The sequence below is a fragment of the Sinocyclocheilus grahami genome, unplaced genomic scaffold (genome assembly GCF_001515645.1).
Source record: "Sinocyclocheilus grahami isolate Dianchi unplaced genomic scaffold, SAMN03320097.WGS_v1.1 scaffold218.1, whole genome shotgun sequence".
Classification (NCBI taxonomy): domain Eukaryota; kingdom Metazoa; phylum Chordata; class Actinopteri; order Cypriniformes; family Cyprinidae; genus Sinocyclocheilus; species Sinocyclocheilus grahami.
The window spans coordinates 949,251-969,032 of NW_015505397.1; the positions used below are offsets into that span (position 1 = coordinate 949,251).

Consider the following 19,782-nt stretch of genomic DNA (forward strand, 5'->3'; position numbering starts at 1 on the left):
GTGTGTGTGTGTGTGTGTGTGTGTGTGTGTGTGTGTGTGTGTATATATATATATTTGACTCTAGTATGGAGGAAGCTTTCATGACTGAAGTCATTAAATATCAATCACTCCTAAATACTATTTCAGAGATAGGTTATAGAGGCCGATTACTTGTTTTTATATTTGGTAGTTTAGGACACACACACAGGCTGGTTGTACGAGGGCTTCAACAACTTAGGATGCCCAAAAAGAGGGCTAAACGGCAAGCAAAGTACTGTGCTTTGTCCTCTATCATAGGCAGCCGTCATATATGGTGGAGACGCTGTTATTTATACCCATAACAACTGAGTGATATGCTTAATATTGTGAAGACTTGTTGCACGCCATTGGTCCATGAATTTGTACATGTATCTAACTGCATCTATAATATTTACGTCCTTGTAAGTTATTTCTCTTAAGTGGACTTAAATAAATTGTTCAAATGTGTGTGTATGTGTGTGTGTGTGTGTATATATATATATATGTATATGTATATATATGTATATATATATATACACACACACACACACTGCTGTTCAAATGCTTGAGGTCCGTAAGATTTTTTTAAATAAACTTTTATTAATCAAGGATGCATTACATTGATCAAAAGTGACAGTAAAGACATTAATAATATTTTAAAAGATTTATATTTCAAATAAATTTTGTTCTCTTGAACTTTAATCAAAGAATCCTGAAAAATAAAATGTACCACAGTGAAAATGAAAATATTTCATAATTGAACCAGCCTGAAGATTCTCTGATGTTGGTCACATGGCAGGCAGATAAACAGATCATTTGCTTCATATAGTAGTAAAATATTTTGTAAAATATTTAGTAAGTGCTTTATTTAGATTTTTTTCATTATTTAATTACTCTCTCTTTCCCGGTCTCTGTCATTAGAGGGCAGTGTTTCTCAAGCATCACACTCTAGATTGTTCATTTCACACACACGGTGACATTGATAAAGTGCAAGTTGTAGCAGCTGTTGTTTTAGAGCCGTCAGTGTTTGTAATCACATGTTGGAAATGCACACTGATCTATTAACACGCACACACATTTGCGTATCTCGTGTATCTGCTGCATCCACACTGACCAAACTAAATCCTGTTAGATAGATCTGTGTGATTGAGGTCCTTGAGTGTGTGTTTAATTATTTATTGACATATGTGTTTGTGTTTGTGTTTGCATAGATGTAGATCGATGTGTTTTGTTCCTTGTGTGTGTGTGACCTTCATATTTGTGCGCACAGTCACCTCAGCATCTTATTAACTTCACAACATCCAGCGTGTGTGTGTATGTGTCCTCCTCCCTGGAGCGCTGAGCTGTGAAGGAGGGACAGATTGACTGCATCATAGACCAGTCTCACTTATTACACTTGTGTGTGTGTGTGTGTGTGTGTGTGTGTGCGTGTAATTAGGTTGCTGTAATTGCTGTAGTAAATCTTGACGCGAGTCTGTGTGTGAGTGGATGGAGCGTTGATTTAAAATCATTACTTTGTGTTTGTGTGTGTGTGTGTGTGTGGTACATTCCTAATCTATCCTCACATTCCTGGAAGTTAAAATATGATTGTGTGTGTGTGTGATCAGTAATTCAGGTCGCACTGTGTTTGTGCATCACTGCTGCAGACCTTCGTGGCCAGAGGAGCCGAGGACACACACGCTTTCTCTCCCGAGGTCACTTAGTGCCAGTGTCACAGTCAAGAAAGCTCATTAAAATTGATATGCCAAAAAACAACTTTATCACACTTATTCTCCAACCTTTGACAGACTGTTGAACGTAATTATACACTTTAATTGAAATAAGCGAGTCTGAAATCTCATGCTAGAAGACTTTATTGTTTTTTTTTTCCAACTCTTGTCAGTTTTTAATTTTCTGTAATAAATCAGTCTAAATGTTTGAAGTGCAATGCTGCAGTTCACAGTTGTTCCAGTAGATGGCAGTATGACACCACAAATAGATTTATACTGTCAGCTATACGAAATAAAATAAACATTTAATATATGCTTTCCTTTATACACTGATATAAAATTTTAACGCAGAATATTGGTGTTGTTGATTTGAAAAATAAATTAAATTAAAATTAAATAAAAATGTAATAAATATAAAATGTATTTTAAACAATCCTTAGAACAAATTATATTTTTTCCTGTAAATGTATAAGATGAGCAATATAAGTGACAATTGATTGTGATTGTGTATTGTATTTAATTAAATATTTTAAATGAATTATTTTAATGTAATTATACCATATAAGTATATTCTTATCAATACATATTTTATATATAATATATATATTCACATTTTTTGTGTGTAACTGTACAAGATGAGCATAGTTGTGTGTGTGTGTGTGTATGTGTGTGTGTGTGTATGTGTGTATATATATATATATATATGTATGTGTGTGTGTGTATGTATGATGATCTTACTTATTTTTTGCCTTACTACTTTTAAAACTTTTTCTAAAACAAACTATATTTACAGTTTATTTTATTTATATATATATATATATATATATATATATATATATGTGTGTATGTGTGTGTGTGTGTGTGTATTTTCGATATATCTATTAACATCTTATGTTTTTTTTTAATACCGTAATACGATAAATGCCAGGGTCCATAAAACATGGTACTGTTTGAATGATACTATTAGATATTTTTGTAAATGTTGTCTACTTTTTGTTTTTTCTTCATAAGCTGGTAAGACAATGACATTCATAAATTCTTAAACTTGTTTTCATTCAATGTAATAATTTACATTTTCTTTTAAATATGCCAAGAAGAATCTGATTCACTATTAGAAATAAGTTTTATATGATTCTGTATTCAAAATGTTTTGGACACATTCAAGCCACTGGATTTTTTTTACCATAATTTTTTGTGACTTTTGCACTTTTTAGTTGTTACTTTATGCAGTATACTAAATATCTCATCTTAATATTTTGTACACTGCAGTTGCACTGTTCATGCACCAGGGGTGCGCAAGTGAGCATGTTCGAAACCCCGCCCACAGTCCGTCCCCCTGAGTCTGACCCTCCCATTTCCTTTCAGTCTACCCTGCCTCCATCACACCACACCCTGCCATCTGGCACTGAGTCACCCCTCCACTCCCCCTCATTCTCTGCTCTCATTCCTTCCTCTCCACACAAAAACAGGATGAAGGGCCCCTTTCAGCTCGAGGTTACCCTCGGCAACCAGAACCCTGGAAACTCCCCGAAACACACACACACACACACACACAGACAATCATGGACATTTAAAGTTTAAAGGGACGGCGTCTCTCATCAGCTGCTGCTGTATTTTACATTTAAAGCCCCGGCCCAAACAACGACCACCTGCTCTCTTTCTGTCTCTCTCCAGCATCTGTCCCTCTTTCTTCTCATTCTTTCTTTGTGTTGAACTCTCAGCATTCCTGCAAGCAGCGAGTTTGTTTTCTATTACATTACTGAAGTATGGAGTGTGTATGTGTGTGCTTGCTGACAAGTCCCTTTCTCTCAAGAGGAGAAACATTCTTTCCTGTAAGACTTTGTGTGTAAAAGTGCTTGCGAGTGTTTATAAATGTGAAATGAAACACTTTACTGTTTCAAATTAGATTCTTGGAATGTTTGAATATAACATAGTTTTCAATTTAAAAGTAACAGATCCTTCACAAGTTGCTACAGGACAGTAGATCCACAAAGGACAGTTTTTTGTTTTGTTTTGTATCCGAAAAGCTTCAGTAAAATGTGATAAATTACACCAAGACAGGCATCAAAACATGTGTTGTGACATCAACACTGCAAAATGTCTGTTCCCTAGACAATATGTATTTCAAGTTCTAGTGTAACGTTTAGCATAAACTTTACTCCATATTTAAAAATCAAACTCTCTAAAAGCTCTCTCTGGTAAAGTTTGGTGTTTTGAAATGTTTAATGCGCTGAAGTGTGTTAGTTTGTCCACTAGAGGCGCAGGCGCTCCTCCATAAACTTCCACAGAACAAAGGAGGCTGTCTTCAATACACTTTAAACTAAAAATAATCTCTAAGAGACCAGATGAAAGAACAAAGTTTCTCTCTGTGTGAGTGGATTGCATTGAGCTTGTATGTGGTGTGCTGATGAGCTTTAACATGCTGGACGTGTCTGTCTCTCTCACTGTGACCTTCCACTCGCATAAACTCTTGCCTTGTATGGGAAAAGAAGTGTGTGTGTGTGTGTGTGTGTGTGTGTGTGTGTGTGTGTGTGTGTGTGTGTGTGTGTGTGTGTTTAAAGTGAGAATCAGGAGTTCCAGAAACAGCAGACATGATGTCTGTGGTTCACGCTGAACTAATAAATGGAGAAATACAATAAGAAGTGGAAAAACAGCTGGACACTTACAGAAATAAACACAAACTTTGTGTGTGTGTGTGTGTGTGTGAGAGAGAGAGTGAGTGAGTTTTAATGGTTTAAAATATTTATTGTTTGTCCCAAGAAGTGGGACAAACTATACGAACTGTAACCAATTCTCCCTTTAAAAACATTTTGGGAATTTTGTCTTTGGAGAATATACGCACATGAATAATATACAGTTTGATATATTAAGATATATTATATATTAATATATGTTAGCATATGAATAATATATAATATTTGGATATTATATGTATGTGTTAAAGTGCTAAAAGTTTCCTTGTATGTTTTAGTTTTGTCTGTAGTCATTATATTTGTCATTATGGAGAGAAAACACACACACACAATAATGATAAATGGTATGTCCTGAATTGAAGGTGTGTGTTTGAGCTCTTTTGTATGAAGCAGCTGTGTACTGAGACTGGATGCCATGAGAGGAAGATAAAAGCCTGAATGGATGAATTGACCTCAGGCAATGCAAAAATACAAAAGACAGCAGTTTTACAACACAATCCAGAAACAATAACATTAAAGAGCCTGTGTTTGATAGCTCCGGATTGTGCAATCTCACACGCACACACACACACTCTTAAATGTGATGTTAATGTAACACAGATGTGCTGTGGTTGTGCTGCAGTTATCACTGTGACCTGCAGAGGTGCCATTGGCTCACAAATGAGTTGTGGAATCTCATCGTGTGTGTGTGTGTGTGTGTGTGTGTGTGTGAGAGAGAGACCAGCAGCCATTTTGAACACAGATCCCATTTTCTGAATGCAGTCACTGGCTGAGCGCAGAATCAATCACACACTGACCCACTGACTGAGATTACAGCCCATAATGTGCCCTAGACAGATTAGTGAAATGATCTATCTAGTCTTCTGTTTCGTTCTATTTATTTTTCCTTAAAAACACAGGAGTTGCAGATTTAAGATGTTTATAATTTAAGATTTTTATTTGAAGCATATTTCAGATACAGTGGTAATTCAAAGTGCTTTGGTGTAAAATAACAACAATGAAAAGTAATATATATATATATATATATGTGTGTGTGTGTGTAGAATTTATTAAATAAAAAAATATTCATAAAATGGGTGTAAAATAAGAAAGTTTATATATGTATGCACATATATAAATTAATTTAAAATTGATTAGATATTCAGAAATGTATGTTTCATTGAATAAATAATTAAATCCTAAATTAATTAAAACTAAACCTGAAATAAAAATGTATTAAAGCTAAATAGAAACAAAAACTAATAAAACAAATGTGTTAAAACAAATAAGAAAAATAATTGGATTTTCTGAAAAAAAGGGTAACAATGCCATAGTTATTACTGTGCAGTCGTAAAAGATTAATATGAAACTGCAAGAAGCTTAAGGAGCTTTCTGACATTTTAGTTTCTTCTTTTACTTATTTTCTTGTTTAACTTCTTGTGATGCTACAGTAACAATTAGATTTTCATATGTTTTGAAGTAAATGTGAGTATTGTTTTCCTTTATTGGTCACGCTGTAAGTGTTTGTCAGGGCATTGTGATGCTGTCAGAGGAGAGAAGATGCAAATCTGTGTTTTGATTGATTTATACGTTGTTTTGTGTTTCTGTAGACAACAAAAAACACTTTGTGTGTGTTTAGCTTTACTCTCTGGATTTCATCATTATTTTAGTTTTTTTTTTTTTTTGATATACTTAATTGATCATTCATAAAATCAAGTAAATGTTTCATTTTAGCCTTTGGGCTTGGATCGTGTAATTTTTAGATTTATATCTAAACAAACATGATTAAGCACATCCTCGTTTAGTTCTGTGCACGTACACACATGTGTTTCTTACATAAGTGAACATGATCAGCCGTTCTTATGAACTACTTTGTCAAACTGAGAGTGAAAGTGTGTGTGTGTGTGTGTGTGTGTGTGTGTGTGAGAGAGAGACCAGCAGCCATTTTGAACACAGATCCCATTTTCTGAATGCAGTCACTGGCTGAGCGCAGAATCAATCACACACTGACCCACTGACTGAGATTACAGCCCATAATGTGCCCTAGACAGATTAGTGAAATGATCTATCTAGTCTTCTGTTTCGTTCTATTTATTTTTCCTTAAAAACACAGGAGTTGCAGATTTAAGATGTTTATAATTTAAGATTTTTATTTGAAGCATATTTCAGATACAGTGGTAATTCAAAGTGCTTTGGTGTAAAATAACAACAATGAAAAGTAATATATATATATATATATATGTGTGTGTGTGTGTAGAATTTATTAAATAAAAAAATATTCATAAAATGGGTGTAAAATAAGAAAGTTTATATATGTATGCACATATATAAATTAATTTAAAATTGATTAGATATTCAGAAATGTATGTTTCATTGAATAAATAATTAAATCCTAAATTAATTAAAACTAAACCTGAAATAAAAATGTATTAAAGCTAAATAGAAACAAAAACTAATAAAACAAAATATTCATAAAATGGGTGTAAAATAAGAAAGTTTATATATGTATGCACATATATAAATTAATTTAAAATGGATTAGATATTCAGAAATGTATGTTTCATTGAATAAATAATTAAATCCTAAATTAATTAAAACTAAACCTGAAATAAAAATGTATTAAAGCTAAATAGAAACAAAAACTAATAAAACAAATGTGTTAAAACAAATAAGAAAAATAATTGGATTTTCTGAAAAAAAGGGTAACAATGCCATAGTTATTACTGTGCAGTCGTAAAAGATTAATATGAAACTGCAAGAAGCTTAAGGAGCTTTCTGACATTTTAGTTTCTTCTTTTACTTATTTTCTTGTTTAACTTCTTGTGATGCTACAGTAACAATTAGATTTTCATATGTTTTGAAGTAAATGTGAGTATTGTTTTCCTTTATTGGTCACGCTGTAAGTGTTTGTCAGGGCATTGTGATGCTGTCAGAGGAGAGAAGATGCAAATCTGTGTTTTGATTGATTTATACGTTGTTTTGTGTTTCTGTAGACAACAAAAAACACTTTGTGTGTGTTTAGCTTTACTCTCTGGATTTCATCATTATTTTAGTTTTTTTTTTTTTTTGATATACTTAATTGATCATTCATAAAATCAAGTAAATGTTTCATTTTAGCCTTTGGGCTTGGATCGTGTAATTTTTAGATTTATATCTAAACAAACATGATTAAGCACATCCTCGTTTAGTTCTGTGCACGTACACACATGTGTTTCTTACATAAGTGAACATGATCAGCCGTTCTTATGAACTACTTTGTCAAACTGAGAGTGAAAGTGTGTGTGTGTGTGTGTGTGTGTGTGTGTGTGCGCGTGCAATGTAATCCAGAGCTGCATCATTCTCTTGAGCGTTTCCATATGCTGCTGTAACTCAATACACACACACACACAGATGCCAGACATGAATGTACTGCTCGGAAATGAGGTACAGAGAGAAAAAAAAATCTGTAATCCAGAGCTGCATCATTCTCTTGAGCGTTTCCATATGCTGCTGTAACTCAATACACACACACACAGATGCCAGACATGAATGTACTGCTCGGAAATGAGGTACAGAGAGAAAAAAAAATCAGTTTGAAAGGAGCCTGAAAATGGAGGAGAGAAACTATTCAGAGAGAAAGAAGAGAATGAATAAAGGACAGAGTGCGAGAGGACAGAAGAGAATTACAGGCCAGACTGCAGTTAGAGATGAAGATGTTTATCTGATCTTAATTGTGTGTTTCAGTGATTATTGCACACACACTCACACATGAGCTGATGGTCATCTGAGGCTGTGTGTGTCTGTGGTGTTTCTCTGGAGACTCGTCAGTAGTGTGAACTTCAGTCGTCACGTATCATTATTAAAGCTGATGGGCGTTTGACTCTCGACCCTGAGTCCTGACCTCTGATCTCTGACCTCCTCCTGCTCCTCACAAGTCTGTCTTTAGAACAGAGATGCCAACACGTGTGTGTGTGTGTGTGTGTGTGTAATGATCTCTCTATTCTTTATTATATACTTATGCTTTATGAAGTGTCTCTTTGTAATTTTGAGCTATGAATTCATTTTTAGAACCATCAAGTACAGTACAAATAACATGCACATTACCTTTTTAAAATTCATCATCAGTTACTTTTTTGCAGTTCACTTAATTAATCCTTCGATATAGTGTTGAAAATGCAAAACTATTAAAAATTGTTTTCTGTCATTGAAATAGAGCTGCAATAAATTGAAATATAAATATTAAATGAAAAACCTAAAATTAGTAATGTTGCCTTGACAACTAACTTATTTAAGATTCCTTTTAGTACTGAAGCTGAAATAAAATAGAAATAGAAAAAAAGCTAGAAATAGAAAAAAATTAAATTTAATAAATTGTATTTGCTAAATTACTAGTTTTATTGTTTACTAACACTACTAAACATTGTTTTCTGTAATTAAAATAAAGCTGGAATAAAATTAAATATAAATATTAAGTGAAAAACCTAAGCACTAAAACGCAAACTAAAATCTAAATAGAAAAAAAGCTAAACCGAAATAAAAAAATACATTTCTAAAAAAACAAAACACAAAATAGCAAAAAAAACATAAAATTGCTACAACTAAAACGAAAGTGAAATCTAATACATTATTGAATGCTATAATAGTATATAAATAAAACTAAAACAACACTGCTGTCGTGTGACAAATTAATTTTTAAAAGTACAAATATTCAATCTAGTCTCTCAAATAGCATGGTCATAAAAACTGCATATATGATAATTATGACAATTTGAAACTGTTGTTTAAAGTACTTACAGATCAAGTATAGCACATAAAACCACTGGACACCAATGAAACACTGGAAAGTGAAACACTGTGTGTGAGTGTGTATGGGAGAGATATGGGTCCAGCCTTCAAGAAACATAATTTTCAGGTCCTTTTTGAACCAAAGGCCGATATCTCAAACACTGAAGTATTTACCCTCTCTCTCTTTCTGTCTTTTTCTAGGTAAGAAGGATCAAGAGGCATCTGAGGATAAGAAAAACGCTCAAAAGAAGAAGGTGAAGGAGCTGAAGGTACTCGACTCTAAAACATCCCAGAATCTCTGTGAGTAACAGCCTAGCATGAATCTTCATTTAGATGTGAAATATCTCACTAGTTTAACACTGTCATTTATAATGTTGTTTACTCAGAACTCTGTGTGTGTTGCAGCTATATTCTTGGGTTCAAACAGGATGCCTTATGAAGAGATGAAGAATGTCATCCTGGAGGTCAGCGAGAAAGTTCTCACTGAAAACATGGTGCAGGTATGATCAAGTGTGTATGAAAGGGTCGTATTTAGTCCACTCTTATTAAGTGGATCATTGATGTCCATTTGACATCAGAGTTTGGTTCATTTCATTAGTGTAAAAGCTGTCTTCTGAACTTTGTTGTGAACCACAACACTTGTCTCAAGCCCACTTGGGTTCAGTTCACATGCTTTATGACCTTTCAAAGTTATTGTGAAAGCAATCTGGCTTAACTTGTATAGTACATCATAATGCATGCAAGAAAAAAACTGAAAAAAAATCAACCAATATCAGTATTGTATTAAAGTTTGTAGTTTTGATATTGTTTAAGACTATACCTTGGGTTTACAGTGTTGAGATCCTTAATCTTAAAATGCAGAACATTTCGCTTCAAGGTCAAATGAAAGCAGATTTGCTCCTATTTACTTTAGTTTTTTGGTCTTATTGTGAATGAATCTTCAGTGCATGTTAAAACTAAAAAATTTTCATTCGTAATATTTTAACAAAACAATAACTTTGCTTCAGAAACAACTTTCCTTTTGGATGAAATCATTAGCCCCTTTTATTTTTCAACCTGCTTCATATAGAGTCACTTCTCATCATCCAATCAATTCTCCTTTATATAGGGATGCACAATAAATCGGCTACCATATCGGTATCGGCCGATAAATGTTAATTTTTACTGTTATCTTTATCGACCCAATAAGAAAATTTGGCCGATATTTATAAGCCGATAAATTATGCATTATTTCCTTAAGAGACACTTCATCAGATGTGCATTGTTCGCCATGATGGTTATGAATTGCTTGAAATATGACTGGAATCACTTTGAAAAGGAAAATACAGTTAAAGTGCAACATGTGCAAGGCAAGTCTGTCATAAAGGCTACATAAAATTATAATGAGAACATATCGAATCTTTGTGTGCCCGTGTTTTATCGCGTTTTTATGAGCGCATTCACAATGAAGCTAGACTTTCATGACTAGCACGTCAGTTCGCTTGTGCATTTGCAGCCTTTTGTGCAAATGTACGTTGTAATATTGTGCTTATTTTATGCATATATACAGGTGCATCTCAATAAATTAGAATGTCGTGGAAGATTTATCTCATATAGAATGCGTTTGGTTAAGTTAATAGAGTGCTTCAGTTTACCTGTGATCAGCTTCAGCGCATGCAGCTCAAACAGCAATGCACATCATTAATACCTATAATTGGGACTGTCATATGCATAACATTATAAAGAGAACACTACCGTAATAAAAAGTTGTGAATTCTTTGGGTTTATTTGCCGTGTTTCAGCGCATTGTTTCAGGAAGAGGCAAGAGCACATCCACAACAGGATTCCTAGCATGTAACTTAGTTCATGTTGACTTGTGCATTTGTGTCTTTTTGTGCATATATGTTATAATATTATGTTTATGTTGTAGAAATATCTGATTCTCATATAGACTAATTAACCCATTAATAAAGCGCTTCGCCAGTTTACTGGTGTTTATTCAGCTCTTCAGCTACAGCAAGATGTTTGTACAAGATGTTTTTTTCAAAATCACTGATGCATTATTAATAATGACCACCACTTTTATTTTTATTTTATTTAATAATGACCACCTCTTTTATTTTAATTGTATTATTTTCATCAACAATATGGTTTAATTAAAATAATTTCATTATTGTCCATGTGGAGGCTATTCCGTCTTTATCCACAGCACATGCATTTTGATTCTTTACACGTAAGTAATGTTGTCCGTTGACTTGTTTGCATTATTTAAGCATTATTTAATTTATTTGTAAGGCTTTTAATTTTAAAACGTAAACTGGTTCAAACTAGGCTGCTGTACTTATATGTATGATTGATGTTGTAGTGTTTCAGACATGGCTTTTAATGGTCAGACTTTTGTAATCTAGTTCTCAAAAATTCTATAAAATGTTAGAATTTATAGAATTTGTGAGAGCCTGATTAAAAAAAGTCTGATTACAAAAAGATTTAGATTTATCTGACAACATATCGGTTATCGTCTTTCAAATATAAAGAATTATCGGTTATCGTTATCGGGCAAAATTTTCATATCGGTGTATCCCTACAATTATATAAATCAAGTCCCACCCTAATTTATTTATTTATTATTATTATTATTTTTAGAATATTCTGTTTTGCCTCGGAAATGCAACATCATTGATGCTTTTTTTTTTCTTAGGGCTTTTATATTATGTCTCCTATGCAGTTGCCAAACTGTATTCGTAAAGTTTTGGTAGGCAAACCAAAATGGACAAAAATAGCGAAACTTGCGTTGTCTTCTCCCGAGTCATTACCTAGTGGTAAACAGCTGCTGTGTGTTTCAGAGTTTGCTGAAGCTGCTGCCAGAGCAGGAACAACTGAACTCATTATTAGAGATGAAAGATGAGTACGAGGAGCTGGCCGAGTCTGAACAGTTCGGAGTTGTGGTGAGGAACACACACTTACAAACTTCAAAGTTGTAAATAAAACAAAGATTTATTGGAGTATGTTTTACTATAAAATACTCTACATACTTCAGGCATTTAACCATTGAAAAAAGCGTATTGACTTTAGGATAATGGAACCAAGAGAGCTGTTTCCTGGTTTTGGCTTACAAAAACACATCAACACTCCATTGACTTCTCACAAACAGTCACACATGTGTATATCTCTCTCTAGATTAGTTCAGTGAAGCGTCTGAAGCCCCGTCTGAGCTCTATCCTCTTCAAGCTTCAGTTTGATGAGCAGGTGAATAACATCAAGCCGGACCTAGTGGCAGTGAAGGCCGCCTGCGAGGAGCTTCAGAAGAGCGAGAGCTTCGCCAAAATGCTGGAGATCACGCTGCTGCTGGGAAACTTCATGAACGCAGGATCGCGCAATGCCAAAGCTTTCGGCTTCAGCATCAGTTACCTGTGCAAGGTGATTTCCAACATCTGCATTAATGAGCTTGATAAATGCGGTCAACTCAACATTGTGTGTGCAATCTGATGTGTTTTAAAAGAGCAACTATTCCTACTTCATTTTATGTATGGCAATAACTTATCTAACATATCCAATAGTTCTCTTTCTGAAGAACAGGGGATTTGTGCCTTTTTGTTGCTTGAGACAACAGTTTGTACAAAGTTTGGAAGGTGCCTAATGTTTTGGTCCCCACAAAATTAGCAGTAAACAAATGTGTTTGTTTAGTTGAGAGACACTAAATCAGCCGATCAGAAACAGACTCTATTGCACTTCCTGGCGGAAATGTGTCAAGAACAGTATCCTGAGGTCATGAACTTCTCAGAGGAGCTCACCCACGTGGAGAAAGCCAGCAAAGGTCTGTCTCAATCCCATTGATGGTACTTTTATTATTTTATATAAACTAGCATTCAAAAGTTTGGCTCAGTAAGATTTAAAAATAATAATAAAATAAAGACATTTATAATTACAAAAGATTTCTACTTCAATTAAATGCTGTTCTTTTCAACTTTCTATTAATCAAAGAATCCTGAAAAATAAAACTCATCACAGTTTCCACAAAAATGTGAAGCAGCACAACTATTTTTTGATAATAAGAAATGTTTTTTGAGCAGCAAATCAGCATATTTCTGAAGGATCATGTGACACTGAAGACTGGTGTAATGATGCTGAGTAAATTCAGCTTTATATAATAGGAATAAATAGTATTTTACAATATATTCAAATAGAAAACAGTTATTTTAAATTGTGATATATATATTTTTTCAAAATCATTAAAAACTTGTTTAAATGGTAGTGTGCTACTAATCTCATTTCAGAACAGTTGTGTGTTTATCTTTATAATTTTTTCTTCCTCTCTCAGTGCCGGCAGAGACGCTTCAGAAGAATCTAGATCAGATGGGAAAGCAGATTAAAGACCTGGAGAAAGACATTGAGACGTTCCCCCCTCCGCAGAGCGACAGAGACAAATTCGTAGAGAAAATGACCATATCCTTTACTTCCTCCCGGGCCTGTTGCATGACAAGAAGTGTCACTTTGGTTTCCACAGTCATTCCCTCAAACAATAGTGCTATAAAAAATACAGTGTCAGTTATCCATTGTGACATCACATTCTGTTTGGGTTCCAGAACAAACATGAGCTTATGAATTCATGAATGATCATCCTTCTTTTCATAGTTGCTCTCTGATGAGGGATAAAACAACTAATTTTGTGTTTAATAATGTTTTACAAGTATAAATATAAATGTTGATGCCTACACAGCTGAGATACAGTGAATCATAATAGCATGTGATTTCCCTTGACAAAGTTGTGTACAGTTTTGTAGTGACGGCTCAGGAGCAATTCGTGAAGCTCAAGCTGATGCATGAGAACATGGAGAAGCAGTATGAGGATTTGGGCAAATACTTTGTGTTCGACCCCAAGAAAATGAGTCCAGAAGAGTTCTTCGGTGACCTCAACAACTTCAGGAACATGTTCCAGGTGAGAACACAACCGGCGGTCGCCTGAAAATATGAACGATATTTACCATTGATAAAAGTTGATAAGTTTATTGATATTTAAGTCAAGACCTTTAAATTTACAACTCTGAGATCTTTAATCTTTCAAATGCAGGACGTTTCCCTTCAAGTCCACATTAAATAAACATGGCTCCTGTTTACTTTCTTTCTTGGTCTTATTGTGAACGAATCATCAGTGCGTGTTATATATTCTTCATATTTTTCATAGTCTGAAACTACTTTCTTTTTTGTATGACATCAGCAGGCACTCTTATTTTTCAAGCACCTTCATATAGTCACTTTTCATCATCCAATCAATTCTTCATGATAGAAATCAAGTCCTGCCATAAAGTTTTGTTTTTTTTCCTTTGAATATTCTGTTTCGGCTCAGAAATGCAGCATACTGTAGTACAGAAGTAAAATGGGCTGCAAATGACTGGAAGAACAAATGGTTAAAGTGTAAGAAAGATTTAGTTTTATTCAATTAAGAAACAAATTTACACATTGCATGTTCTTTGTAAGGTTTATTACATCTGTAATCAATGTTTGTTTAAGTGCAACATTACTGTTCAAAAGTTTGGGGTTGGTAAAATTTGTAAAAAAAAAAATTTTTTGAAAAGTTTCTTCACAAAGGTTGTGTTTATTTAATCAGAAATACAGTAAAAACAGTAGTATTGTGAAATATTATTACTATTTAAAATAACTATTTTCTATTTTGAATATATTTTAAAAAGTAATTTATTCCTGTGATAGAAAAGCTATATTTTCAGCATCATTACTCCAGTCTTCAGTGTCACATGATCCTTCAGAAATCATTCTAATATGCTGATTTGCTGCTCAAGAAACATTTTTATTATAATTATTGTTGAAAACAGTGGTCTTTTTTCAGGATTCTTTGATGAACAAAGTACAAAAGAACAGCATTTATTTGAAATTTAAATCTTTTGTAATGGTATAAAATGCCTAAGTAAATTACTGTCACTTTTGATTAATTCATCCTTGCTGAATTAAAATATTAATAAAAAATAAAAAAAATTACTGACCCTAAACTTTTGAGTGGTACATTTGTATTTCTATGAAGCGATAGAATTCATACACACATGAGCGCCTGTGTGTGTGTGTGGGGCAGATAGTTCAGTCATCAGTCTGTTTAGTATATTAAAACAGACTTTTGTCTAGACATGCTTATATTCTCTGTAGGGCTGGGCGATATGGCCAAAAAAATTATCACGATACAATTTTTCATATCAGTCGATATCGATAATTATCACGATGAATTTCAAATCTTTATTTCTTTCAAGTTTAAAGGCCGATTTTTGCTCCTAAGTGAAAGTTATAGAAATCAGACTGTTAATAGTGGTTTTAAACTACTCTTTATGGTCAGAGCATGACTAACACTTCATGCTTTTGAATTCTTTACACTTTTCCAGTCATTCTTCCTTAACAAAATAAATATCAATATAGAAAAATTAATTTCTTAGTTATGCACGTTCTAATGAGTGATTGTTTCAAATCATGAAACAGATTTGTGTTCCTGGTGCGTATCTTCAGCCCAGTTTGCAGTGCAGGCTGCAATATTCATATAAAAAGTGTTGTCTCTTAGAAATGCACATTTGACAGTAGCTTGAGTTAGGATGCAGATGTAAATGTATGTTCATTATCAAAAACAGCAACATCTGTAAAAATTGTAACAACCTCATTTTTATATGGTGAAGTGTAATTATTCTGACTGAGTTTTATTAAAATTAACCATTGGTCTTCCATAGTAACGTATATTTAGATCATGATAACCACAGTTAAAACCACACATATACAGTAGCACCTCAATACCATGGTAAAAATTTAACTATGTTACTATGGTTTCTAGGGATTTGTATAAAAAACATTTATTATAAATACACAAATGCTATAGCTTAATCAAAAAAAATACTGTAATTATATTCCATTACTCCTTTAATACATAATACATGTCTACATTAATAATATAATAAAATTCAATATGAATATCCCTCATTTCTGACACAATACCATGGTGCAGTCAGTGTTACTACAGTAAATACATGGTAAATGAAGGCGATTTGTAGATTTAAAGTCTTCTGACTGTCGTTGCTCACAGTGTTTCTGCTGTTTGTCAGCGCTGTTTCATCTGGCTCTGAACTAGTTTAAATCACAGAGTCATCCGTGTTCTTCTCTGAATTCAAGCACTTCACACTGGATCTCACAGCGCTCTTTAGTATTAGCTCTTTAGTGACTGAGGGTGTGTTCACACTTGTAGTTCGGTTCGTTTGGTTCATTTGGTCCGGACCAAAAAGGAAAATGATACATTTGGTCCTGGTCCGCTTAGCGTTCACATTGGCATTTTTGACAGCGACCCTAAAGACACCGAACCTAAAGGCATAGTAATACGTTCACAACCTGATTGGTCGGCTTGAATGACGTATATATCGTGACGGAACTCACCTAACACCCCAAACAAAAGGTGCGTTGACTTAAAGTGGCGCTGCGGGTATATGATATCAAAGCATAATGCCGCTTCGAACACACTTAATGCCGTCTGCTGGACTAAGCGCGCTCATTCTTGCGTGTACATAACTTTATTTTCACACCTGCAAACTCACAAGGAGCTCATAAAAGGCACTTTACCTCATCGTTGCTCTACGTTTGCCCTCTGTTCATTTTGTTTTGGTTACACCGCATCGTCAAATCATGTCGCATAGCATCGCATCTTGTCATTACTTCCTGTTTTTGGTTCGTTTAGAAGTATTTGGTCCGTGTTGCGTTCATATATCTTTCGAACCGCATCAGAGTTCGTTTGGAAGCGGACCGAGACCCATCTTTTCAGTGGTCTAGGTCTGCTTGTTTGGTGCCCACCAGGGTTCGAATGGCAGCGTTCACACATGCTCAAATGAACCGCACTAACAGAGCAATCCCACCAGGGTTCGTTTTAATCGAACCAAACATGTAAAAGTGTCTGCCGTTTGACTCGGAGTCGAGCGGATAAACGGTCCATGTTGCGTGCTGATTCCTTCCGCTTTTGGTGGAAACATTATAAATAAACATTATATCGACCATTTATCAAACTCTTTATATCGGTTTATCGAGGAAAAATTATATCGTGATAATTATCGTTTTATCGCCCCCAGCCCTAATTCTCTGTATAGTAAAGGGATCTGAGACTCCATGTCAAAAACAAACACACTTATCTTGTGTGTGTTTGGTTTACAGCAAGCGGCGAAAGAGAACCAGAAGCGGAAAGAATCAGAGGAGAAGATTCGTCGAGCCAAACTGGCACGAGAGAAAGCAGAAAAAGAGAAGGAGGAGAAACAGAAGAGAATGAACGCTGGACAGATTCCCAACATCAATGATGGTAAAGATTCACATTGTGTGTGTGTGTGTGTGTGTGTGTGACACATCCGGACATTTCTTCTCAAAACAATAAGAAAACATAATTTTCAAATATAATTTCTTTCTTTTCTTGGTTTTGAGGTGAAATGTGACCTGGACATGTTCTTGTGAGATTCAGACCAAAAAAAGAAAATAATCTGTCTAGCTCTCCTGTGATCATGCCTCTCTCTTCATGAACAAGGTTTCTCTTTTTCCTCCCCCATCACACCTCTGATTCACACTCAGCATTTAATGTGGATCATGTGAAGTCATTTGGCCACAGTAGTACATCTAATATAATAAATTAGCTCTCTCTCTCTCTTTGTATATGTGTGTGTGTGTCTCTCTCTCTCTCTTTCTCTTTCTTTCTCTATCTCACACTCTCTTTTTGTATGTATGTGGGTCAAAGACGTTAAGATGTCCGCATCAAAAGAAATTTACAAAAGTGATTTTGTCCATAGAAAGCACATTAAATTTAAGTGTCTACTTTTAAGGTTTTAAAATAGTTTTTGGAGGATAAAATGTCAAAATTTGGTTGAAATAATGTTACATTGTCATTCAGTGTAACACAATATTTATGTAAAAATTCAAACAACATGCTTATTTTTATATGTACATATTAAAATATATATAAAGAGTGAGGGAGCATATACAATTTTATTGTGTTTTAAATGAGTAAAAAATTCGTACTGACAAATGGGCAAAACCTAGGATAGTGGGAAATTTAAAAAAATTGGGGTGAAAGTTATTAGTCTTGTAATATGTCATAAATTGATTTTTGTTGTAAATATGCCTGACAAGATTGTTACACTGAATTACATCATCTGTAAATCAGGGAAAAATGTATGATATATATTTTTTGCTCAGAAAAACAAAAACAAAATAGCAATTAAATTAAAAAAAAATTTGGGGGGGGGGCAACAACAATTTAAAGCAGTATTACGCTTAATGTTTTTATGCTTAAACCCTTTTTCGTCTTTGACCCATGTATGTAAGTGTGTGTGTGTGTGTGTCTCTCTCTCTCTCTCTCTCTCTCTCTCTCTCTTTCTCTTTCTCTTTCTCTCTATGACCTACTTTTCTAGCCTGGCTGTTGTTTGAAACTTTTGGGGCTCCACATTTCACTGTGTGTGTGTGTGTGTGTGTGTTTGAAGGAGGGATAGAAAAAAAGTGTATAATAGTATATGTATAAATAGTAATTGTGTCTAAAAAGTGTATGCATATTAATGAAGTCTCATTTGTTGACATTAGTTAATTCATTACCTAACAGGTATTAAGATTGATCAACATATTAACAGCATTTATTAATCTTTATTAATTAATTTATTATTTATAATTATTAAAAATACAGTTGTTCATTCTTCATGTTAGTTCATTAATCTTTAGAATATAAAAATGTTGAATATGACATTAACTAAGATTAATAAGTACTGTAGAAATATTGTTTATTGTTAGTTCATATTAACCAAAGTGGTTATAAATTAGTTTCCAACTATAGTTATTGTGTATTAGTTATATTCCTTTAAATTTTTTTTATTCGTTTTTGTTTAACACTTTTGTTTAATTTTTCAATTTTTAAAAATTAGATTACTTATTTCGATTTAAAATTAGATTACTTATTTCCTTTAGTTGCCAAGACAACATTTGCAATTTTCCTTGAAATTTTTAATTTTAAGATTTTCATCTTAAATTTCTTTCTTTTCTTTTTTTTTCAGTTATTGGAAATGATTTTTCATTGTTTCAATAGCAACTCTGATTGTAAAGTGCTGTAAAAACAGCAGATAGACAAGTTTAGTCACTTTTGCAGCTAACAAATCAGTATCAGCTTAACCAACATATACTGTTTACACATGCAGCAGGCCGGGCAATATCTGGACTGAATGAAGACACTTAAAAATGTCTGAATGTCTTTTAATCAGACAATAAAAACAAGTGTCATTTATAATCTAATAAATGAAGTGACCAAATCCCTTGGTAATTTATGAGGTTTTATTTGCATACAGGTGGCAGATTTGAATGTCAGTTGAGCGAACACACATTTAACACACACACACATTTATATAGAATGTTCTTTTATATAGAATTGTCTCTCTCACACACACACACACACACACACACACACACACACACACGAGGTTCATTGAAACTCTCAGGGTTGAATATTTGAAATGTTTGTCCTTGACATTCCCACTTTCTCAAACAAACGCACACACACACACAAGTTATCTTTAGTTTAGCAGTCAAACCCTGAGAATTAGATCAATAAAAGTCTTTCCCACATTACAGTGTCACACACACACACACACACACACACACACACACACACA

At 33.8% G+C, this 19,782-nt stretch overlaps 1 protein-coding gene across 3 annotated transcripts in view; it reads left to right on the forward strand.

Annotated features, from left to right (window-relative positions):
- LOC107596349 (protein diaphanous homolog 1-like) overlaps positions 1 to 19,782 on the forward strand; it is a 144,904-nt gene that overhangs the window by 115,655 nt on the left and 9,467 nt on the right. For all 3 annotated transcript variants that reach the window (XM_016287071.1, XM_016287072.1, XM_016287073.1), the window contains 8 exons: positions 9,344 to 9,442; positions 9,548 to 9,642; positions 11,965 to 12,066; positions 12,299 to 12,538; positions 12,806 to 12,935; positions 13,440 to 13,564; positions 13,893 to 14,057; positions 17,300 to 17,441. In XM_016287071.1, coding sequence (XP_016142557.1) covers positions 9,344 to 9,442; positions 9,548 to 9,642; positions 11,965 to 12,066; positions 12,299 to 12,538; positions 12,806 to 12,935; positions 13,440 to 13,564; positions 13,893 to 14,057; positions 17,300 to 17,441 — 1,098 coding nt within the window. The remainder of the gene's footprint in view (positions 1 to 9,343; positions 9,443 to 9,547; positions 9,643 to 11,964; positions 12,067 to 12,298; positions 12,539 to 12,805; positions 12,936 to 13,439; positions 13,565 to 13,892; positions 14,058 to 17,299; positions 17,442 to 19,782) is intronic.